At 44.1% G+C, this 18,002-nt stretch overlaps 2 protein-coding genes across 2 annotated transcripts; both read right to left on the bottom strand.

Annotated features, from left to right (window-relative positions):
• Positions 1 to 66: 66 nt before the first annotated feature.
• On the bottom strand, positions 67 to 10,726 carry LOC139374767 (uncharacterized). The gene is made up of 7 exons (XM_071115900.1): positions 10,224 to 10,726; positions 9,755 to 9,885; positions 9,393 to 9,557; positions 6,478 to 6,639; positions 5,991 to 6,102; positions 5,039 to 5,160; positions 67 to 1,574 (listed from the first exon to the last, which is right to left on the bottom strand). The coding sequence occupies exons 1-7, from the start codon at positions 10,477 to 10,479 to the stop codon at positions 651 to 653; spliced, it is 1,872 nt and encodes a 623-aa protein (XP_070972001.1). The 5' UTR covers positions 10,480 to 10,726; the 3' UTR covers positions 67 to 650.
• A 1,619-nt stretch (positions 10,727 to 12,345) lies between these two features.
• On the bottom strand, positions 12,346 to 17,701 carry LOC139374778 (uncharacterized). The gene is made up of 6 exons (XM_071115914.1): positions 17,197 to 17,701; positions 16,694 to 16,824; positions 16,290 to 16,475; positions 14,343 to 14,495; positions 13,897 to 14,008; positions 12,346 to 13,767 (listed from the first exon to the last, which is right to left on the bottom strand). Exons 1-6 carry the CDS (start codon positions 17,477 to 17,479, stop codon positions 12,800 to 12,802), a joined length of 1,833 nt encoding a protein of 610 aa, XP_070972015.1. The 5' UTR covers positions 17,480 to 17,701; the 3' UTR covers positions 12,346 to 12,799.
• Between the last annotated feature and the right edge of the window lie 301 nt (positions 17,702 to 18,002).

Genomic DNA, 18,002 nt, shown 5'->3' with positions numbered 1-18,002 from the left:
ACTGTCCTTGTTCTAGCCTAGGTTTACAGTCACTAAAAACAGGTATTTACACAAGCACGTTTCATATTTTTTAAATTATTATAATTTATTGAACTAGGCAAGTCAGTTAAGAACAAATTATTATTTACAATGACGGCCTATCCCAGCCAACGCTGGGCCAATTGTGCGCCGCCCTATGGGACTCCCAATCACGGCCGGATGTGAAACAGCCTGGATATGTCCTGTTCCAAGAAGAACCCCAAGAGGCTGGACCGTCCCCCTAAGAACAGAGACGCTGGACACGGAGGGGCAGGGGTGAGCACCAATCCAATAGGTCCCTCTCAGCTGGCCCTCGTCTCCCCCTCGGCAGAGGAAAAGACCCCGCAGCTCCAGCTCCGAGAGCGAGTGACATCAGCGATATCCTCCCGAGCCTGCCCATTGGTCCTCTCATGCATGCAACTAACACTTCCTGCTAGTCTTTCAGAGTTGACTTCACGTTTCCTTCAGGCACCTTCAACACGTTGCTCCAGAACATGACATGTTAATAAAGGGTTAATGAGGGGTATGTGGTTAATTACCTTCTTATCCCAAGACACTTCACATGATAACTATAATATGTCAGGTGAAGAATAATTCCCAGACATCCCCTGTGTACATCTCAAACCACACTGCTACAAATTTTTCCCGTTGTGGACACTCTTATGTCTGGTAAGGTTAGTCAGGAAGGAGAAGCTCTTGTAGCATAGTTTACACTTGAAGGGCTTCTCCTTGGTGTGAACGGTCTGGTGCTCCTTCAAATAGTTTGCCCTAGCGAAGCACTTCCCACACGTTGGGCAGGAGTAGGGCTTGTCGGCGTCGGTACTAATGCTCGGCCTCTCACCTTGTGACCCAATGACACCAGAGGAGATAGAAGCAGGAGCCACCGTCCTCAGGTGGTTAGTCTTTGAGCTCCCTCCTTGACCTCTAGCCATTGTTTGGGTGTTGTTGGGATTGTTTGCCATGTTATAGGCTAGGTACCTCTTGTGAGGTACGCCCATCCTGACCCTGTCTGTATTTGTGGGGTAACCATCACCAGGAAGGCTAGACCCAGGTCCAGGTTGTCTATGAACCCAGTCACCAGGCATTAGACGAGACCCTGAAGGAGAAGACAGACTTGCTGATAGACTACCACCAGGGGGGTCTCCCACCACTCTCTGTGAAGGCTGAAGCCCAGGGTAGCCTGCTCTGTTCATCATGGATACAGTGGTGTTTGTTTCATAGGAACAGGAGGGTCCATCTCTATCAGGCCCAGGTCCTGCTCCATCCCTGCACTGAGACTGTGAAGAGAAGGGTCTGGGCTGCTGACTGGAGCCTCTGTCTCTCTGATGACCACCAGGATTGAGGTTGTTCAGTCCACCTGTCCACTGGTTGTGTTCTGTGTGATGGTGGAGTCTCTGTCCCTCGCGGTTGGGACCTGGTTCTGATTCAAGAAGGAACCGTGACGGCTCCTGATCCAGTGTCCTGATCCGCGGCCAGGGTTTGTGACCAGCCACCTCAGATATCCAGTCTCTCCTTCCAGCAACACCGGACATCAGCAGGTCCTCATGGACTGCAGACTGTAAACACACATTGAACAGAAGAGCATATAAAGATGTATAGCAAACTCCTTGCTGTACACACAGAAACATGACATATATAATATGCTAACCACAGTCAAGCCCATCTTTAACACTGTGATTCAAGTACCTAACAATATGGAGTTTATTAAGTGTTGATTTGGTATTTGGTATTTTATTAGGATCCCCATTAGCTGTTGCAAAAGCAGCAGCTACTCTTCCTGGGGTCCACACAAAACATGTAAAAATGACTTAAAATTTTTATTTTTTACAAAAGGCACATATAAGCCTACATATCAATACAGAAACACAAACTATCTTGGTCAAATACGGGAGAGGCGTTGTGCCATGAGGTGTTGCTTTATCTGTTTTTTGAAACCAGGTTTGCTGTTCACTTGAGCAATATGAGATGGAACGGAGTTCCATGCAATAATGGCTCTATATAATACTGTACACTTTCTTGAATTTGTTCTGGATTTGGGGACTGTGAAAAGCCCCTTTTGGCATGTCTGGTGTGGTAAGTGTGTGTGTCAGTTGACTATGCAAACTATTTGGGATTTAACACATTGTTTCTTATAAACAAAAAGTGATGCAGTCAAGTCTCTCCTCAACTATTAACCACTGACATGCATAGTAGTTATTTATATCAGTCCTCTGATTACAATGAAGAGCAAGAAGTGCCGCTCTGTTCTGGGCCAGCTGCAGCTGAACTAGGTCTTTCCTTGCAGGACACGACCACACAACTGGACAATAATCAAGATAAGACAAAACTAGAGCCTGCAGGACTTGCTTTTTGAATTGTGTCAAAAAAGCAGAGAATCTCTTTATTACAGACAGACTCTCCCCATCTTTACAACCATTGAATCATGACAGTTTACAAATCTAAGGTGGTGCCAAGTAATTTAGTCTCCTGAACTTGTTCAACAGCCATACCATTCATTACCAGATTCAGCTAAAGACTATAACTTATGGAATGATTTGTACCAAATACAATGCTCTTAGTTTTAGAGATGTTCAGGACCAGTTTATTACTGGCCACCCATCCAAAACAGACTGCATCTCTTTGTTATGGGTTTCATTAGCTGTGGTTTGCTGATTGAATCATCAGAATACATGGACACACATGCTTTGTTTAATGCCAGTGGCAGATCATTGGTAAAAAATTTAAAAAAAAGAGTAGAGGGCCTAGAGAGCTGACCTGCGGTACACCACACTTTACATGTTTGACATTAGAGAAGCTTTCATTAAAGAAAAACCTTTGATTTCTATTAGATAGGTAGCTTTGAATCCACAATATGGCAGATACAATATGGCACATACATTTTTCAACAACAGCTTTTGGTCAATAATATCAAAGGCTGCACTGAAATCTAACAGTACAGTTCCCACAATCTTCTTATTATCAATTTCTTTTAACCAATCATCAGTCATTTGTGTCAGTGCAGTACATGTTGAGTGCCCTCCTCTATAAGCACGCTGAAAGTCTGTTTTTAATTTGTTTAAAGATAAATAGCATTGTATTTGGTCAAACATGTCTTCCAACAGTTTTCTAAGAGCTGGCAGAAAGCTTATAGGTCTGCTGTTAGAACCAGTAAAGGCCGCTTTACCACTCTTGGGTAGCGGAATTACTTTGGCTTCCCTCCAGGCCTGAGAACAAAGACTTTCCTCTAGGCTTAAAGATATGACAGATAGCTGACTCAATAGCCACTCCCACCATCCTCAGTAGCTTTACATCTAAGTTGTCAATGCCAGGAGGTTTGTCATTAATGATCGATAACAATAATTTTTCCACCTCTCCCACACTATCTATACAGCATTCAAACTTGCAATGCTTTTTTTATTATTCGTTTTTTGATTTTGATGCATGAATACGATGGCTCACTGTTTGTTTGTTGTTTGACCACTTTGCCAATTAAGTAATCCAGAGCCAGAACACACGTGGGTAAAGCGGAGGTTTGACAATTATTCATTGGCTTTGATACTCTAAACCCTAAACTTCAACTAAATATTGTAATAAATAATGTGGAAAGTTGAGGTGAATAAACTGCTTGGAGTAAACCTGGATTGTAAACTGTCATGGTCAAAACATGTTGATGCAACAGTAGCTAAGATGGGGAGAAGTCTGTCCATAATAAAGCACTGCTCTGCCTTCTTAACAACACTATCAACAAGGCAGGTCCTACAGGCCATAGTTTTGTCACACCTGGACTACGTTGCAGGTGCCACAAATAGGAAAATTACAATTGGCTCACAACAGGGCAGCACGGCTGGCCCTTAAATGTACATGGAGAGCTAACATTAATAATATGCATGTCAATCTCTCATGGCTCAAAGTAGAGCAGGGATTGACTTCTTCACTACTTGTTTTTGTAAGAAGTGTTGACATGTGGAACGCACCGAGCTGTCTGTTTCAACCAATAGCAAACAGCTCGGACACCCATTCATACCCCACAAGACATGCCACCAGGTCTCGTCACAATCCCCAAGTCAAGAACAGACTATGGGAGGCGCACAGTAATCCACTCTGAGGCACATTAATCTGCAGGTTGAACATGGTGAGATTGATACTGCAGTTTGTTTCAGTGATTTTACAGCTAACTAGCTACTTTACATACTGATATTGTATTTGGTATTATTGTGTGCAGCAATGTTTGCTAGCTAGCCAGCCAGCCAATAGAAAGAGCATTGCATTGCGTAGCCGACTTGAGCAGCAACAGATTTCCACAACGATTTCCTTCATAAATACAAATACAAAATACTTTGATTGGTTAGAGTCGATACAATCGCCGATGACTTTGTGTTGTACAACGTCACTCGTCACCACAAACGACTTCAACTATGGCAGCCTCAGACTAAAGTATGTAGCGAATGACAAAGAAGCAAAATCATCAGGCTAATAGATCAGGCTAATAAGATGATAATAAAGTCATCAGGCTAATAGAACGCAGGCTAAAGGCAGCACCTGTTAGGGGGTTAACCTGATGTGCCATCAGTCTCTGTGAATCACAACTATAGGAGCATCCCTAACCAAAAGTCTGTGTCTGTTCTTTCCATCCCCGTAGACCAAATCTACACCTCGCCCTGGTCTCAGCCAGTCTGTTGTCATGGAGATGTTGTTTTGACTGTCTGTTTCTGGTTGTGGTTAACAGTGTTGTTCCCCAGCCCAGAGTTTTACCTTTTTTATATATATATTTCTTTCTTCGTGATATCCAAATTGGTAGTTACAGTCTTGTCCCATATCTGGCGAAGGTCGAGAGCCGTGTGTCCTCCAAAACACGACCCCACCAAGCCGCACTGCTTCTTGACACAATGCTTGCTTAACCCAGAAGCACCAATGTATTGGAGGAAACACCATACACCTGGCGACCATATCAACGTGCATTGCTCCCAGCCCGCCACAGGAGTCGCTAGAGCGACTAACTAGAGCCCCCCCCAGAGTTGAGGACACTTTCCCATCCACTGACCTCCACCAAGTCACCTCTGGTTGTGGCCTGCTCAGTGATGATGTCCCCTGGTGCCTTGGCTGCATCCGTCTGGGAATCCAAGATGGTCGCCCAGTCTCCTCTATTAGCCTCTAGCCAACCACCTGCAGGAAGAGGTTACAAAATAGACTTTCCAAACATGGCAGAGAACTCCCCATATTGAGTTATTTTTTTGTCTATTACCTGGTGAAGTTCATACATTACGTGTGTTTTTGTATGTAAACACAAGTTGTAATGTTTTAATTTTATGAATGAAGAAAAAACAAAAGCCAGGAATATCACTATTACCACTGAAGATGTATTACTGTATGGAGGCTATATGTATTACTATTCCCATTGAAGATGTATTACTGTATGGAGGCTATATGTATTACTATTCCCATTGAAGATGTATTACTGTATGGAGGCTATATGTATTACTATTCCCATTGAAGATGTATTACTGTATGGAGGCTATATGTATTACTATTCCCATTGAAGATGTATTACTGTATGGAGGCTATATGTATTACTATTCCCATTGAAGATGTATTACTGTATGGAGGCAATATGTATTACTATTCCCATTGAAGATGTATTACTGTATGGAGGCTATATGTATTACTATTCCCATTGAAGATGTATTACTGTATGGAGGCTATATGTATTACTATTCCCATTGAAGATGTATTACTGTATGGAGGCTATATGTATTACTATTCCCATTGAAGATGTATTACTGTATGGAGGCTATATGTATTACTATTCCCATTGAAGATCTATTACTGTATGGAGGCTATATGTATTACTATTCCCATTGAAGATCTATTACTGTATGAAGGCTATATGTATTACTATTCCCATTGAAGATCTATTACTGTATGAAGGCTATATGTATTACTATTCCCATTGAAGATCTATTACTGTATGTAGACTATATGCATTTCTCCCTTACCTTGCTCCCCCATCTTTAGACCACTCAGCAGGTCAATGCTCTCTGGTTCGTCTTCTATCGTCTCCTCTTTGACCAGCAGCAGATCAGGCTTCCCATCCTCCATGTCTACTGACTGTAAGAGATACACAGTGAGAGGATGTTGGATCAAGAAATCTGATATGAGCACCATGCAATGGCGCACCTTCTGATGTATTGCTATGAGTACTATGCAAACATGTTATTTGATACTATGCACACGTTAGTTGATTTGATTGACACTTGACACTTTAATGGTCTGATAATTTAAAGGCATGGTCCCACACTTAATACAACATGCATCAAGACCTGGGCCCGTATCCACGAAGAGTCTCCGAGTAAAAGTGCTGATCGCTATATAGTCTTATTCATTATGATCTAAAAGGCAAAACTGATCCTATATCAGTACTCCTACTCAGAGAGGCGTTGTGGATACGGCCCCCAATACCACAGTAGTTTACATTGGGCTCACCTCATTGAGACTGTGTGTGGTCCTGTGCTGCTCAGCTGGTTTCTCTGTGAGTTCAGGAGGAGGTGTAGTCTGGTTGTCCTCCATGTCCATGGGCCCCTCAGGGTTCCCCAGACTCTCCTCACACCCCTCCTCCTTCACCAGCAGCACCTCTGGACCCTCCTCCTCTTGGAAGAGACAGGTGATACAGATCACACAGACATACACTCAGAGTGTTTACCCATCCTCACTACATTTGAGTCCTATACTGTAGTTACAGAAGTATTTAATCGTTGCAAATGCAAATTAATTACTTAAAAATCATACAATGTGATTTTCTGGGTTTTTGTTTTAGATTCCGTCTCTCACAGTTGAAGTGTACCTATGATAAAAATGACAGACATGCTTCGTAAGTAGGAAAACCTGCAAAATCGGCAGTGTATCAAATACTTGTTCTCCCCACTGTATATGTATATATAAAAACATAAATTAAACATATTTTGGTTTATTATTTTTTTTCTCAGAAATATCACACTTACTTAAGTATTCAGACCTTTTACGCAGTCAAAGCACCTATCGCAGCGATTACAGCCTGGAGTCTTCTTGGCGCTACAAGCTTGGCACACCTGTATGTGGGGAGTTTCTCCTATTTTCTCTGCAGATCCTCTCAAGCTCTGTCAGGTTGGATGGGGAGCATCGCTGCACAGCTATTTTCATGTTCGATCAGGTTCAAGTCTGGGCTCTGGCTGGGCCACTCAAGGACATTCAGAGACTTGTCCCAAAGCCACTCCTGCATTGTCTTGGCTCTGTGCTTAGGACCATTGTTCTGTTGGAAGGTGAACCCCAGTCTGAGGTCCTGAGCCATCTGAAGGTTTTCATCAAGGATCTCTCTGTACTTTGCTCCGTTCATCTTTCCCTCGATCCTGACAAGTTTCCCAATCCTTGCCGCTGAACAACATCTTCACAACATGTTGCCACCACCATGCTTCACCGTAGGGACGGTGCCAAGTTTCCTCCAGACGTGACGCTTGGCATTCAGGCCTGTTCTTGGGGGGACCTTCAATGGTTGGGTTCCATGGCTGATCCGCACACAAGCCTAAGATCACTATGTGCAATGCCAAGCGTCGGCTGGAGTGGTGTAAAGCTCGTAGCCATTGGACTCTGGAGCAGCGGAAATGGTCTGGGGCAATTTTTCATGGTTCAGGCTAGGCCCCTTAGTTCCAGTGAGGGGAAATCTAAACGCTACAGCATAGACATTCTTTGCTTCCAACTTTGTGGCAACAGTTTGGGGAAGGACTTTTCCTGTTTCAGCATGACAATGCCCCAGTGCACAAAGCGAGGTCCATACAGAAATGGTTTGTTGAGATTGGTGTGGAAGAACTTGACTGGCCTGCACAGAGCCCTGACCTCAACCTCATTGAACACCTTTGGGATTAATTGGAATGCCGAATGCAAGCCAGGCCTAATCGCACCAACATCAGTGCAAGACCTCACTAACGCTCATGGCTGAATGGAAGCAAGTCCCTGCAGCAATGTTCTAACATCTAGTGGAAAGCCTTCCCAGAATAGCGGAAGATGAATAGCAGCAAAGTGGGGACTAACTCCATATTAATGCCCATGATTGTGGAATGAGATGTTCGACGGGCAGGTGTCTACATACACTGCATGGCCAAAAGTAAGTCTCAACTAAATATCTGCATGATAAACTACACTGTACAAAAATATAAAAGCAACATGTAACGTGTTGGTCCCATTTTTCATGAGCTGAAATAAAGGATCCCTCATACGCACAAACAGCTTATTTCCCAAATATTTTGAGCACAAATTAGTTTTCATCCCTGTTAGTTAGCATTTCTCCTTTGCCAAGATAATCCATCCAACTGACAGGTGTGGCATATCGCATAGGTGCAACTTGTGCTGGTGACAATAAAAGGCCACTTTAAAATGTGCAGTTGTCAGACAACACAATGACACACGTTTTGTGGGAGCATGCAATTGGCATGCTGACTGCAAGCATGTCCACCAGAGCTGTTGCCAGATAATTGAATGTTCATTTCTCTACCATAAGCCGCCTCCAACGTAGCTTTAGAGAATTTGGCAGTACGTCCAACCGGCATCATAACCGCAGACCACATGTAACCATACCAGCCCAGGACCTCCACATCCGGCTTCTTCACCTTCAGCATCATCTAAGACCAGCCAATCGGACAGCTAATGAAACTTTGGGTTTGCACAACTGAAGAATTTCTGCACAAACTGTCTCCGGGAAGCTCATCTGCGTGCTCGTTGTCCTCACCAGGGTCTTGACCTGACTGCATGTTGCATTTATATTTTTATTCCGTGTACAATGCTTTTCTCATAAAAAGTGTCTTGAGGAACAAAATTAAGTAGTTGAATGGAAGTAATGAAATAGGCATTTCTGAACATCATATAGCCGTGTGAATCGGAAGGTGCCATAGTCATGGACACTGTGTCGCGATCCCTAAGCATGCGTAAAGCGACATTTGTATTTGTCTCTAAGCTTTCCCTGTAATCCCAGAAGTCCCTGGTGTTGACCTGCGAGTGTCCTAAATTAAACTCTGTGTCAGAGGAGCGTGGCCCTCCACTTTCACAGTCACCTTATCGACAACCAGGCCCTCTCCTTTCTTATCTAGGCACCCTTCAGAATATACACTAGTACTGTACCGGTTCCAGTCCCCTCTCATTGGATTAGTCTGTGTATCTAAACCCACATGCAGGTCACCATGTATCATCTCGGTCTTTGTAGCACATCAACAGGACGGATCATTTACAATCAGTAACGAGTCACTTAAATCCCAATGGGACAGAACCGCGCTCGGGCTACTGTAAAGTAAATACTCTGAGAAGGGAGGATAGCCCAGTTGCCTCAGCCCCGTTATAGTCTCTGTCTTGAGGACGGCGTTCAGCGTTCCACTGACCTCTGTGATGCTGTGTCGAGTTCTGGGCAGTGCTGGGGTGGTGACGGGGTCTTCTGTGGATACAGGGGGCACTCCAGTCTGGATATCTCTGCAGTACCTTGGGTCCTCCTCTCCTGCAGACTTCTCCTGCTTGACCCCAGGACCTGCAGCCTCTGCATCTGCAGACTGACACAAGAAGAGAGGTTATTATCAGTACATGAGTTGAATTGGATAACAATGTTGTATGGAAGTCTCACAAGTTCCACTATGGCAGATACACAAGGATGTACAAGTAAGCAAGTAAATAGCTGAGGAGAGACTTCCTGAAATAAACAAGCCACATTAGATGTACTGTAATTCATATGTTACACTATGACACTAACCTCTATCACCATAACATGCTGGGATGAGGTTCCACTTCCCTCAACAACCGTGATTGGTTGGTCATCTCTCCATGTATTGTGTCCCGCTGGCTTCACAAAACCTCTGTGGCCTCCAGTGAGATGTCCTTCACCTAAGAGAGTGGTTGGGGGGAAATAGGTGGTTAGGTTAGGTACTGTGTTGTCAATGCTCAACACTATATTGTCAAGTAAAGTATTTGACACTGTCTTCAATTGGCAAGGATATAAGGTAACATATCACACAAATATTCATAAATAGATTGTTTTCAATGAGTAAGTAATAGGAAATGTAGTAAATCAAGAATATGATAGTGTCTTTGTGCAAGACTGCTAAGTAATCAGGGGAATTATTGCATACAATCCAAAAACTGACCAAGACCCAACTCTGATTAACCATACAATATGTGCTTAACACATGCGCAGAGGGGAACGGGCCTTCTGCAAAATGTACCTCTTGCCATTCCTCTGTATCGGTCGAGGATCTTGACACTACTGGCGAGTGCGCGCTCCCGTGATACCTTCAGTTCCAGTAGCTGTAGTTTCCTTCGCAATCCCCTGTTTTCTTTCTGTCTTTGAGAAATTTCCAAACGAAACACTGCATAGTCGTCGTCTACGAGTTTACAGATCTCTTCCACGGCTGTATTCGCTAGCACCTCCATTATGGAGGCTATTTGAGTGTGAGAAACCATTACGTTACAGTTAGCCATTCTTAGCGGCTAGCTAGTTAGCATTACCTAGATAACATCCATCAACCAAGTCTTGTCTCCAACGCTAGTTAGCATTACCTAGATAACATCCATCAACTAAGTCTGGTCTCCAACGCGAATTAAACGCTACATAGAGGAAGTATGTGATATTTGGAGTTCCAGGGTTTTAATTTACGTCTAAATAAAAACGCAAACGTTGTAACTGTTATTGGTCACGGTTCACTTCCGTTTACTACTTTGTTAATTTCCGGCAGACGAGACGATGTGTTGCCCATTGCTGCCTTTCACAGGTCGGAATGCGGATTGCACATTTTGGTCACAAAAAAAACAGTGAAATAGTAATGGACCAACCCCGGGACCTATATACTATCCCCCAAAACCACCACCCCATCCCACTACTTTGGCCCTGAACGATCCTACACCAGGCCTGGGAGGATCGAACCCCATCTCTCAAAACTCCCCATAGATCTACAGCACTAAAATCTCTCACACACAAATATTTATCTGCTGTTGCGACTATCACATCTATCTAATGTGATTTCTGCTCCATCGGTGCAGTTGAACACCATGGCCATAAACGCAAGAAATCCAACCTTATTAAAACTCATCCTCTCTGGATCTCTCTCTTCAGGCCTACTCACTTGAGCGGTGACCTGATTACAAACCTTTTAAAAGAGAGAAACAGACAACTTGTATATCTCCATGTTGTGGACACTCCTATGTCTAAGGCTACTCAGGAAGGAAAAGCTTGTAACATAGTTTGGACTTAAATGGCCTTTCCTTGGTATGAACGGTCTGGTGTTCCTTCAAATAGTTTGCGTTGGCGAACCGGTTCCCACACGTAGGGCAAGAGTACGACTTGTCGCCATCCGTCCTAACACTCGCCCTCCCACGTTGTGAACAATGACACTAGAGGAGGTAGAAGCAGGAGCCACCAGCCTCAGGTGGTTAGTCTTTGAACTCCCTCCTTGACCTCTAGCCGTTGTTGGGATTGTGTGCTGTGTTATAGGCTAGGCACCTCGCGCGGTGAAAGCCCATCCTGACCCATCTGTATTGGTGGGGTAACCATGAGGTAACTGAGGAAGGCTAGACCCAGGTCCAGGCCTTCTATGAACCCAGTCACCAGGCATTAGACGAGACCCTGAGGGAGAAGACAGACTTCCTGTTAGACTCCCACCAGGGGGGTCTCCCACTACTCTCTGTGAAGGCTGAAGCCCAGTGTGACCTGCTCTGTTCATCATGGATACTGTGGTGTTTGTATCATAGGAATAGGAGGGTCTATCTCTATCAGCTCCAGGCCCTGCTTCATCCCTGCACTGAGACTGTGAAGAGAAGGGTCTGGGCTGCAGACTGGATCACTGACTGGAGCCTCTGTCTCTCTGATGGCCACCAGGACTGAGGTTTTTCAGTCCACTGGTTGTGTTCTGTGTGGTGGTGGAGTCTCTGTCCCTCCCGGTTCAGTCCAGGTTCCGATTCGGGAAGGAAAAGTGATGGCTACTGATCCATGGTCCTGATCCGGGACAGGATATGTGACCAGCCATCTCAGAGGTCATCTCTCCCACCAGTAACACTGGATATCAGCAGGCCTTGATGGACTACAGACTGCAAACAAAGATTGTACAGAAAAGCATAAAGGTTCATTTAGGAAACGCTTTGCTGTTCACACAAAAACATGACTTTATAAAATGTTAACCAGTCAAGCCCATCTCTAACACTGTGATGCAAGTACCTAACAATATGGAGCCATTGGAGTTTATTATTTTAAAAAATCCATGTTGGTTGATTCAAGAATTAAGTATAATGTTTTGGTTTGACTGAGATAAGAGAAACTCAGTCCCTTGCAACAACAATAACCAAGTCAGTCAGCACAGACTCAATTTTATATTTAATTTTAATAAAATGGTCAAACACTCACATAGTGAAGTACTGAACTTTTATTGCACAAAATGATACATGACAAGTAGAATAACTTTGGTAACACTTGACCTTTTCTGTACATCTGACACCCTTGCTTTTATAAATTATTTTAGAATACTTTGGAAAAGGTTCATTACATTACAAACAGCTTCATTGTTTTATATCAAGTAAACATGAATCAAGGCACTATCCTTACCTCACTATAAAACACCAGCATCAACCTAAAGGGACTAAGTTGGTCACTCTTCATCAGTGAAGCATGTTTACAGACACCATCACACCAACCATCACCATATAATCTACTCTGCCTCATCATACTTATTATTTTGTCAGTTTCCTTTACATCCAAAACCAACAGAATTAACTACAAACTAACTAGTACTACATTACATGTCACTATACTCTATACATGTGCCGTGTGCATTTTCTGCTGGTGTATCCTGAGGTAGCTCCTCTCTGAGAACCTCTTCCCACAGTGTGTACAGGCGAATGGCCTCTCTCCTGTGTGCATCTTCAGGTGCATCTTCAGCTGGTGCTTGTGGGAGAACCTCTTCTCACACTGGGGGCAGTTGTAGGGTTTCTCTCCTGTGTGGACCCTCTGGTGCCTCTTCAGCTTGGACGAGTGTGAGAAACTGGCCCGGCACAGGTGGCAGCCGAATAGTTTCTCCTCCGTGTGTATCCTCTGGTGGATCTCCACCTGTTTGGGGAAACTGAAGGCTTTCCCACAGAATGAACACAGGAAGTGCTTCTCTTTGCCACCGGAGCTACTGACAGCGTTACTACTACTGTCATTTGTCAATGGGCTTGTGTAGCCATTTAGTGTTGAGGCACTGGCATTGTCTGATGTCTGGTTTAACATTAGGAGAGTGTGAGGAGGATGAAGGCCAGGGAGTGTCTGTGTTGTCGCAGGGTCCATGTTCCAGTTGATAGATCCTATAGAAGGCAGGCTGAAGGAAGCATCTGTTAGGGGGTTAACCTGAGGCGCCATCAGTCCCTCTGAATCACAACTATAGGAGCAGGATGGAGCCTCGCTAGCCGAGACTATGCCTGTTCGTTCCTGCTGCATACGAACCTGGCCTCTCCGTCCCCGCAGACCAAATCTACACCTCGCCCTGGTCTCAGCCATCCTGTTGTCTTGGAAACTAAATTCAGTTGTTGTTTTGTGTTCCACTGTCTGTTTCTGGTTGTGGTTAACATTGTTGTTCCCCAGCCCAGAGTTGAGGACGCTGTCCCATCCACTGACCTCCACTCTGTCACCTCTGGTCCTGACCTGCTCAGTGATGTTGTCCCCTGGGCCCTTGTCTGCACCCATCTGGGATTGGGAATCCAAGATGGCCACCCAGTCTCCACTGTTAGCCTCCAGCCAACAACCTGCAGGAAGACTTTAGACTTTAAAAACACAACAGAAAACTCTACATATGGAGTTTTTTTGTCCATTACCTGGTGAAGTTTTTGTATGTAAACATAAGTTGCTGTAGGCTATATGTATTGCTCCCTTACCTTGCTCCCCCATCTTTAGTCCACTCAGCAGATCAATGCTCTCTGGTCCATCTTCTATTGTCTCCTCTTTGACTAGCAGCAGATCAGGCTTCCCATCCTCCATGTCTACTGACTGTAAGAGATACAGAGTGAGAGGATGTTGGATCTGATTTGAGCACCCTTCTATGGAGAATCTTCTGATTGGGCAATGAGAGATTGCTATGAGTACTATACACTATTTAATGGTGTGATAATTGAAAGGCATGGTCCCACACTTGTGACAAAATTCATCAAGACCTGGGCCCGTATCCACAAAGAGTAGAAGTGCTGATAGAGGATCAGGTCCCCACCCGTCTACATGGTCTCATTATTATATAAATCTTAGATCAGCACTCCTTCTAGGACAGACTTTGTGGATAGGGGCTCTGACCGAATACCATTCAACCAATAGTTTACAGTGGGCTCACCTCAGTGAGACTGTGTGTAGTCCTGTGCTGCTCAGATGGTCCCTCTGTGGGTTCAGGAGGTGTAGTCTGGTTGTCCTCCATGACCATGGTCCCCTTACGGTTCCCCAGACCCTCCTCCTCCTTTACCAGCAGCACCTCCAGACCCTCCTCCTCCTTGAAAAGAGATATGTTACAGATTCCACAGACATATACTCCCTCAGGTATGTACACACAGATAAACACACTTTCAGAGTCTTTACCCATCCCCACTCCGTTTGAGTCCTATACTGTAGTTACAGAATTACTTCATTGTTGTTAAACCCATCATGGCGGACATAAAACTGTTGTGGGTAAAATATGTGTCAGCTATGAAAAATCAAGTCATCAGACAAACCTGACTAAATTAGTTTGACGTAAACTATAATGACGTGTACAGTAGGTGTTTGTTAGTGTGTGGGTTTGTGTACGTATATATAGTAAGTGTATAATGGTTATAACGTGCTTTAAGGTGTATGCAGAATAGGGTGAAATCAGATGCTGTATACTAAAGAGAGTCTCAATGAAAGTCTTAGAATGAAAAGTCAAAGTCTTAGAATGAAAAATAAAATGGTGGTGTTTATTGAACATAAACAAGTTTTAAATACTCCATATGAAAACCACACATCCATGTCTCAACTAAAAACGAGCATAAACTTGATAAACTGCAATAATATTCTCGGGAAAAATGTCTTGGGGGGGGGAAAAATTAAGTACATCATATATCCTACACAGTACAAACACAATATGTAACGGACTTTAGGCTTATATATGCCTTATATATCACACGTCTGGATGGATTGTTTTTACCCAGGAATATTCAACACAGAAATCTGTTACTCTCATTATTCGAAATTCATCTGTGGATATTTTCTACTGACAACAATGAAAATTAATCTTTGTCTTTAATGCAGGGTTTGTCTAAACGTCAGAAGCGATCGAGTGGAATGTTTACTTCCTATGTTATAGAGTGGAATGGTTTTTCTGCAGGTGTATCCTGAGGTAGCTCCTTTCTGAGAACCTCTTCCTGCAGTGTGTACAGGTGAACGGCCTCTCTCCCGTGTGGACCTTCATGTGCATCTTCAGGTTGCCAGACTGGGCGAAACGCATGTGACACTGTGGGCAGCTGTAGGGTTTCTCACCTGTGTGGACCCTCTGGTGCCTCTTCAGGTTGCCAGCCTCAGCAAATCGCATGTGACACTGGGAGCAGCTGAATGGTTTCTCCCCTGTGTGGACCCTCTGGTGGATCTCCACCTTCTGGATGCAGCTGAAGCCTTTGTTACAGAACATGCAGAGGAACCGTTTCACTTTACTACCGCCTGATTTTGGTCCCCCTCCCTGAACCTTTGCCCTTTGGTCGTTTGAGTTCAATACCTGATCGGTAGGCCCAATCGACGTGTTCACTGGTTTGTGATCCCTGAGCGTGTGTAAAGGGGAGTGGGTCATGACATCTGGATTAGTCTCTAAGCTTTCCCTGTAATCTAAGAAATCTCCCCCTTGTGAGTGTCCTTCTCCTAAGTGAGTTTCATTCCATATCAGAGGAGCATCGCCCTCCAATTTCACAGTCACCTCATCTACGACAATAACCTCCTCTTTCTTATCTAGGCACCCTTCAGCGTATAGACTACTACTGTACTGGTTCCAGTCCCCTCTAGACAGATCAGTCTGTGTCTCTAAATCCAATGGAATGTTGCCAGGGTCCATCTCTGTAGTGTAAGAACAAGACGGATAATTGACCGTCTCTAACACGTCACCTGAGTCCCGATGGGAATGAACCGTCCTCGGGCTACCATAAAGAAAATACTCTGAACCGGGAGCAGGAGGACAGCCCAGTCTCTCTGGGTCTGACCTATGGTCAGATCCTGTGTGTAAGAGCCTTTGTGTTACAGTTAAAGTCTCTGACTTGAGGACGGCGTTCGACATTCCACTGACCTCCGTGATGCTGCGTCGGGTCCTGTGCTGGGGCGCCGTGGCGTTGACGAGGTCTGCTGTGGCTACAGGGAGTGCCACTCCAGCTGCTGCTCCAGTCTGGATGTTTCTGCTGTGTTGTGGGTCGTCTTCTTCAGTCCTCTCCTGCTTGACCAGAGACGATCCTCCAGAACCTGCCGCCTCTGCAGACTGACAAGAAGACACTAGGTTATTATCGGTACATTAGTTTAATTGGATAACAATCAGGGAATTTAATAACAATGTTGTAGGGAAGTCTCACGTGCTCTCATATGGCAGATAATTATGGATGACCATGTAAGCAAATTAATGGCTAAGGGGAGCCTTTCTGAAATAAATTAGCCACATTCTACATACTTTCATTTTGAATGTTACACTATGACACTAACCTCTATCACAATAACATGCTGGGTTGAGGTTCCACTCCCCTCATCTACAGCTATGGGTTGGTCATCTCTCCACGCATTGTGTCCCGCTGGCTTCACAAAGCTCCTGTGGCCTCCAGTGAAATGTCCTTCACCTGAGAGTGTGATTGGGGAAAAAGTGGTGGTTAAGTAAGTTACGGTCAATGCTATATTGTACACTATTGACACTGTCTATAATTGGCAAGATGTAAGGTAACACTTATTAAATTCTAGATATACCATTTATTGATCAATGTCTTGTATTCACATTGTTTTCATTGAGTAGATAATAGGAAATTCAGTTAATAAAGAATCTGGTTAGAATATGATAGTGTCTTTGCACAAGTGCTTGCTATCCTAAAATTGACCAAGAACCAATTCTGGTTAACACATCTGAAGACATGTGCAGAAGGTAACGGAGCGACAGGCACTGAGCTATTAAATTAACCGCGACAGTTCGTGGAGCCTCAGCCTTCTGCAAAATGTACCTCTTGCCATTCCTCTGTATCGGTCGAGGATCTTGACACTACTGGGACGACTGGCGGGGACGCGCTCTCGTATTGTCCTCTCTGCGCGCTCCCGTGCCACCTTCAAGTCCATTAGTTGTAGTTTCCTCCGCAACCCCCTGTTTTCTTTCTGGCTTTGAGAAATTTCTAAACGAAACACAGCATAGTCGTTGTCGACGACTTTACATATCTCTGCCACGGCTGCATTCGCTAGCACCTCCATAATGGAGGCTATTTGTGTGTGGAAAACCATACAGTTAGCCATTGTTAGCAATTAGCTAGCGTTACGTAGCTCTATCAACCAAGTCCTTTCTCCAACGTGAATTAAAGACCACCTGCGGTAAGTATGTGATGCTGTACAGTTAAATTAGTCATATTTTGAGTTCCATGGTGTTAATAAACGTCTAAATTACAACAAAAAAAACGCTAACGTTGAAATTGAAAAAATGTACGATTACTGTTCACTTCCGTTTTCTACTTCTTCTTTGGTATCATGGTGTTCGTGCATGCCGCCACCTACTGTGTGATCGGCCACGTTACATTTACAAAAATAAAAAACGGGCAAAAGGGAGAAAAAAACACCACCAACTAACCCAACACCTATAGAACACGATTTCATAACACAAATAAAAATCACCACCCAATTCCACTACTTTAACTGTTTGGGTTGATGGGGCTCTTTCGTTCAGCAGACCATGTAACTCTTCAATATCTCTATATCTCTATATAACAATATATCTCTCATCATCACTCAATACCTAGGTTTACCTCCACTGTATTTACATCCT

This window comes from Oncorhynchus clarkii, chromosome 19 (assembly GCF_045791955.1).
Source record: "Oncorhynchus clarkii lewisi isolate Uvic-CL-2024 chromosome 19, UVic_Ocla_1.0, whole genome shotgun sequence".
NCBI classification, from domain to species: domain Eukaryota; kingdom Metazoa; phylum Chordata; class Actinopteri; order Salmoniformes; family Salmonidae; genus Oncorhynchus; species Oncorhynchus clarkii.
The sequence above is the reverse complement of the archived record's forward strand: the minus strand, read 5'-3'. Positions and strand labels throughout refer to the sequence as shown.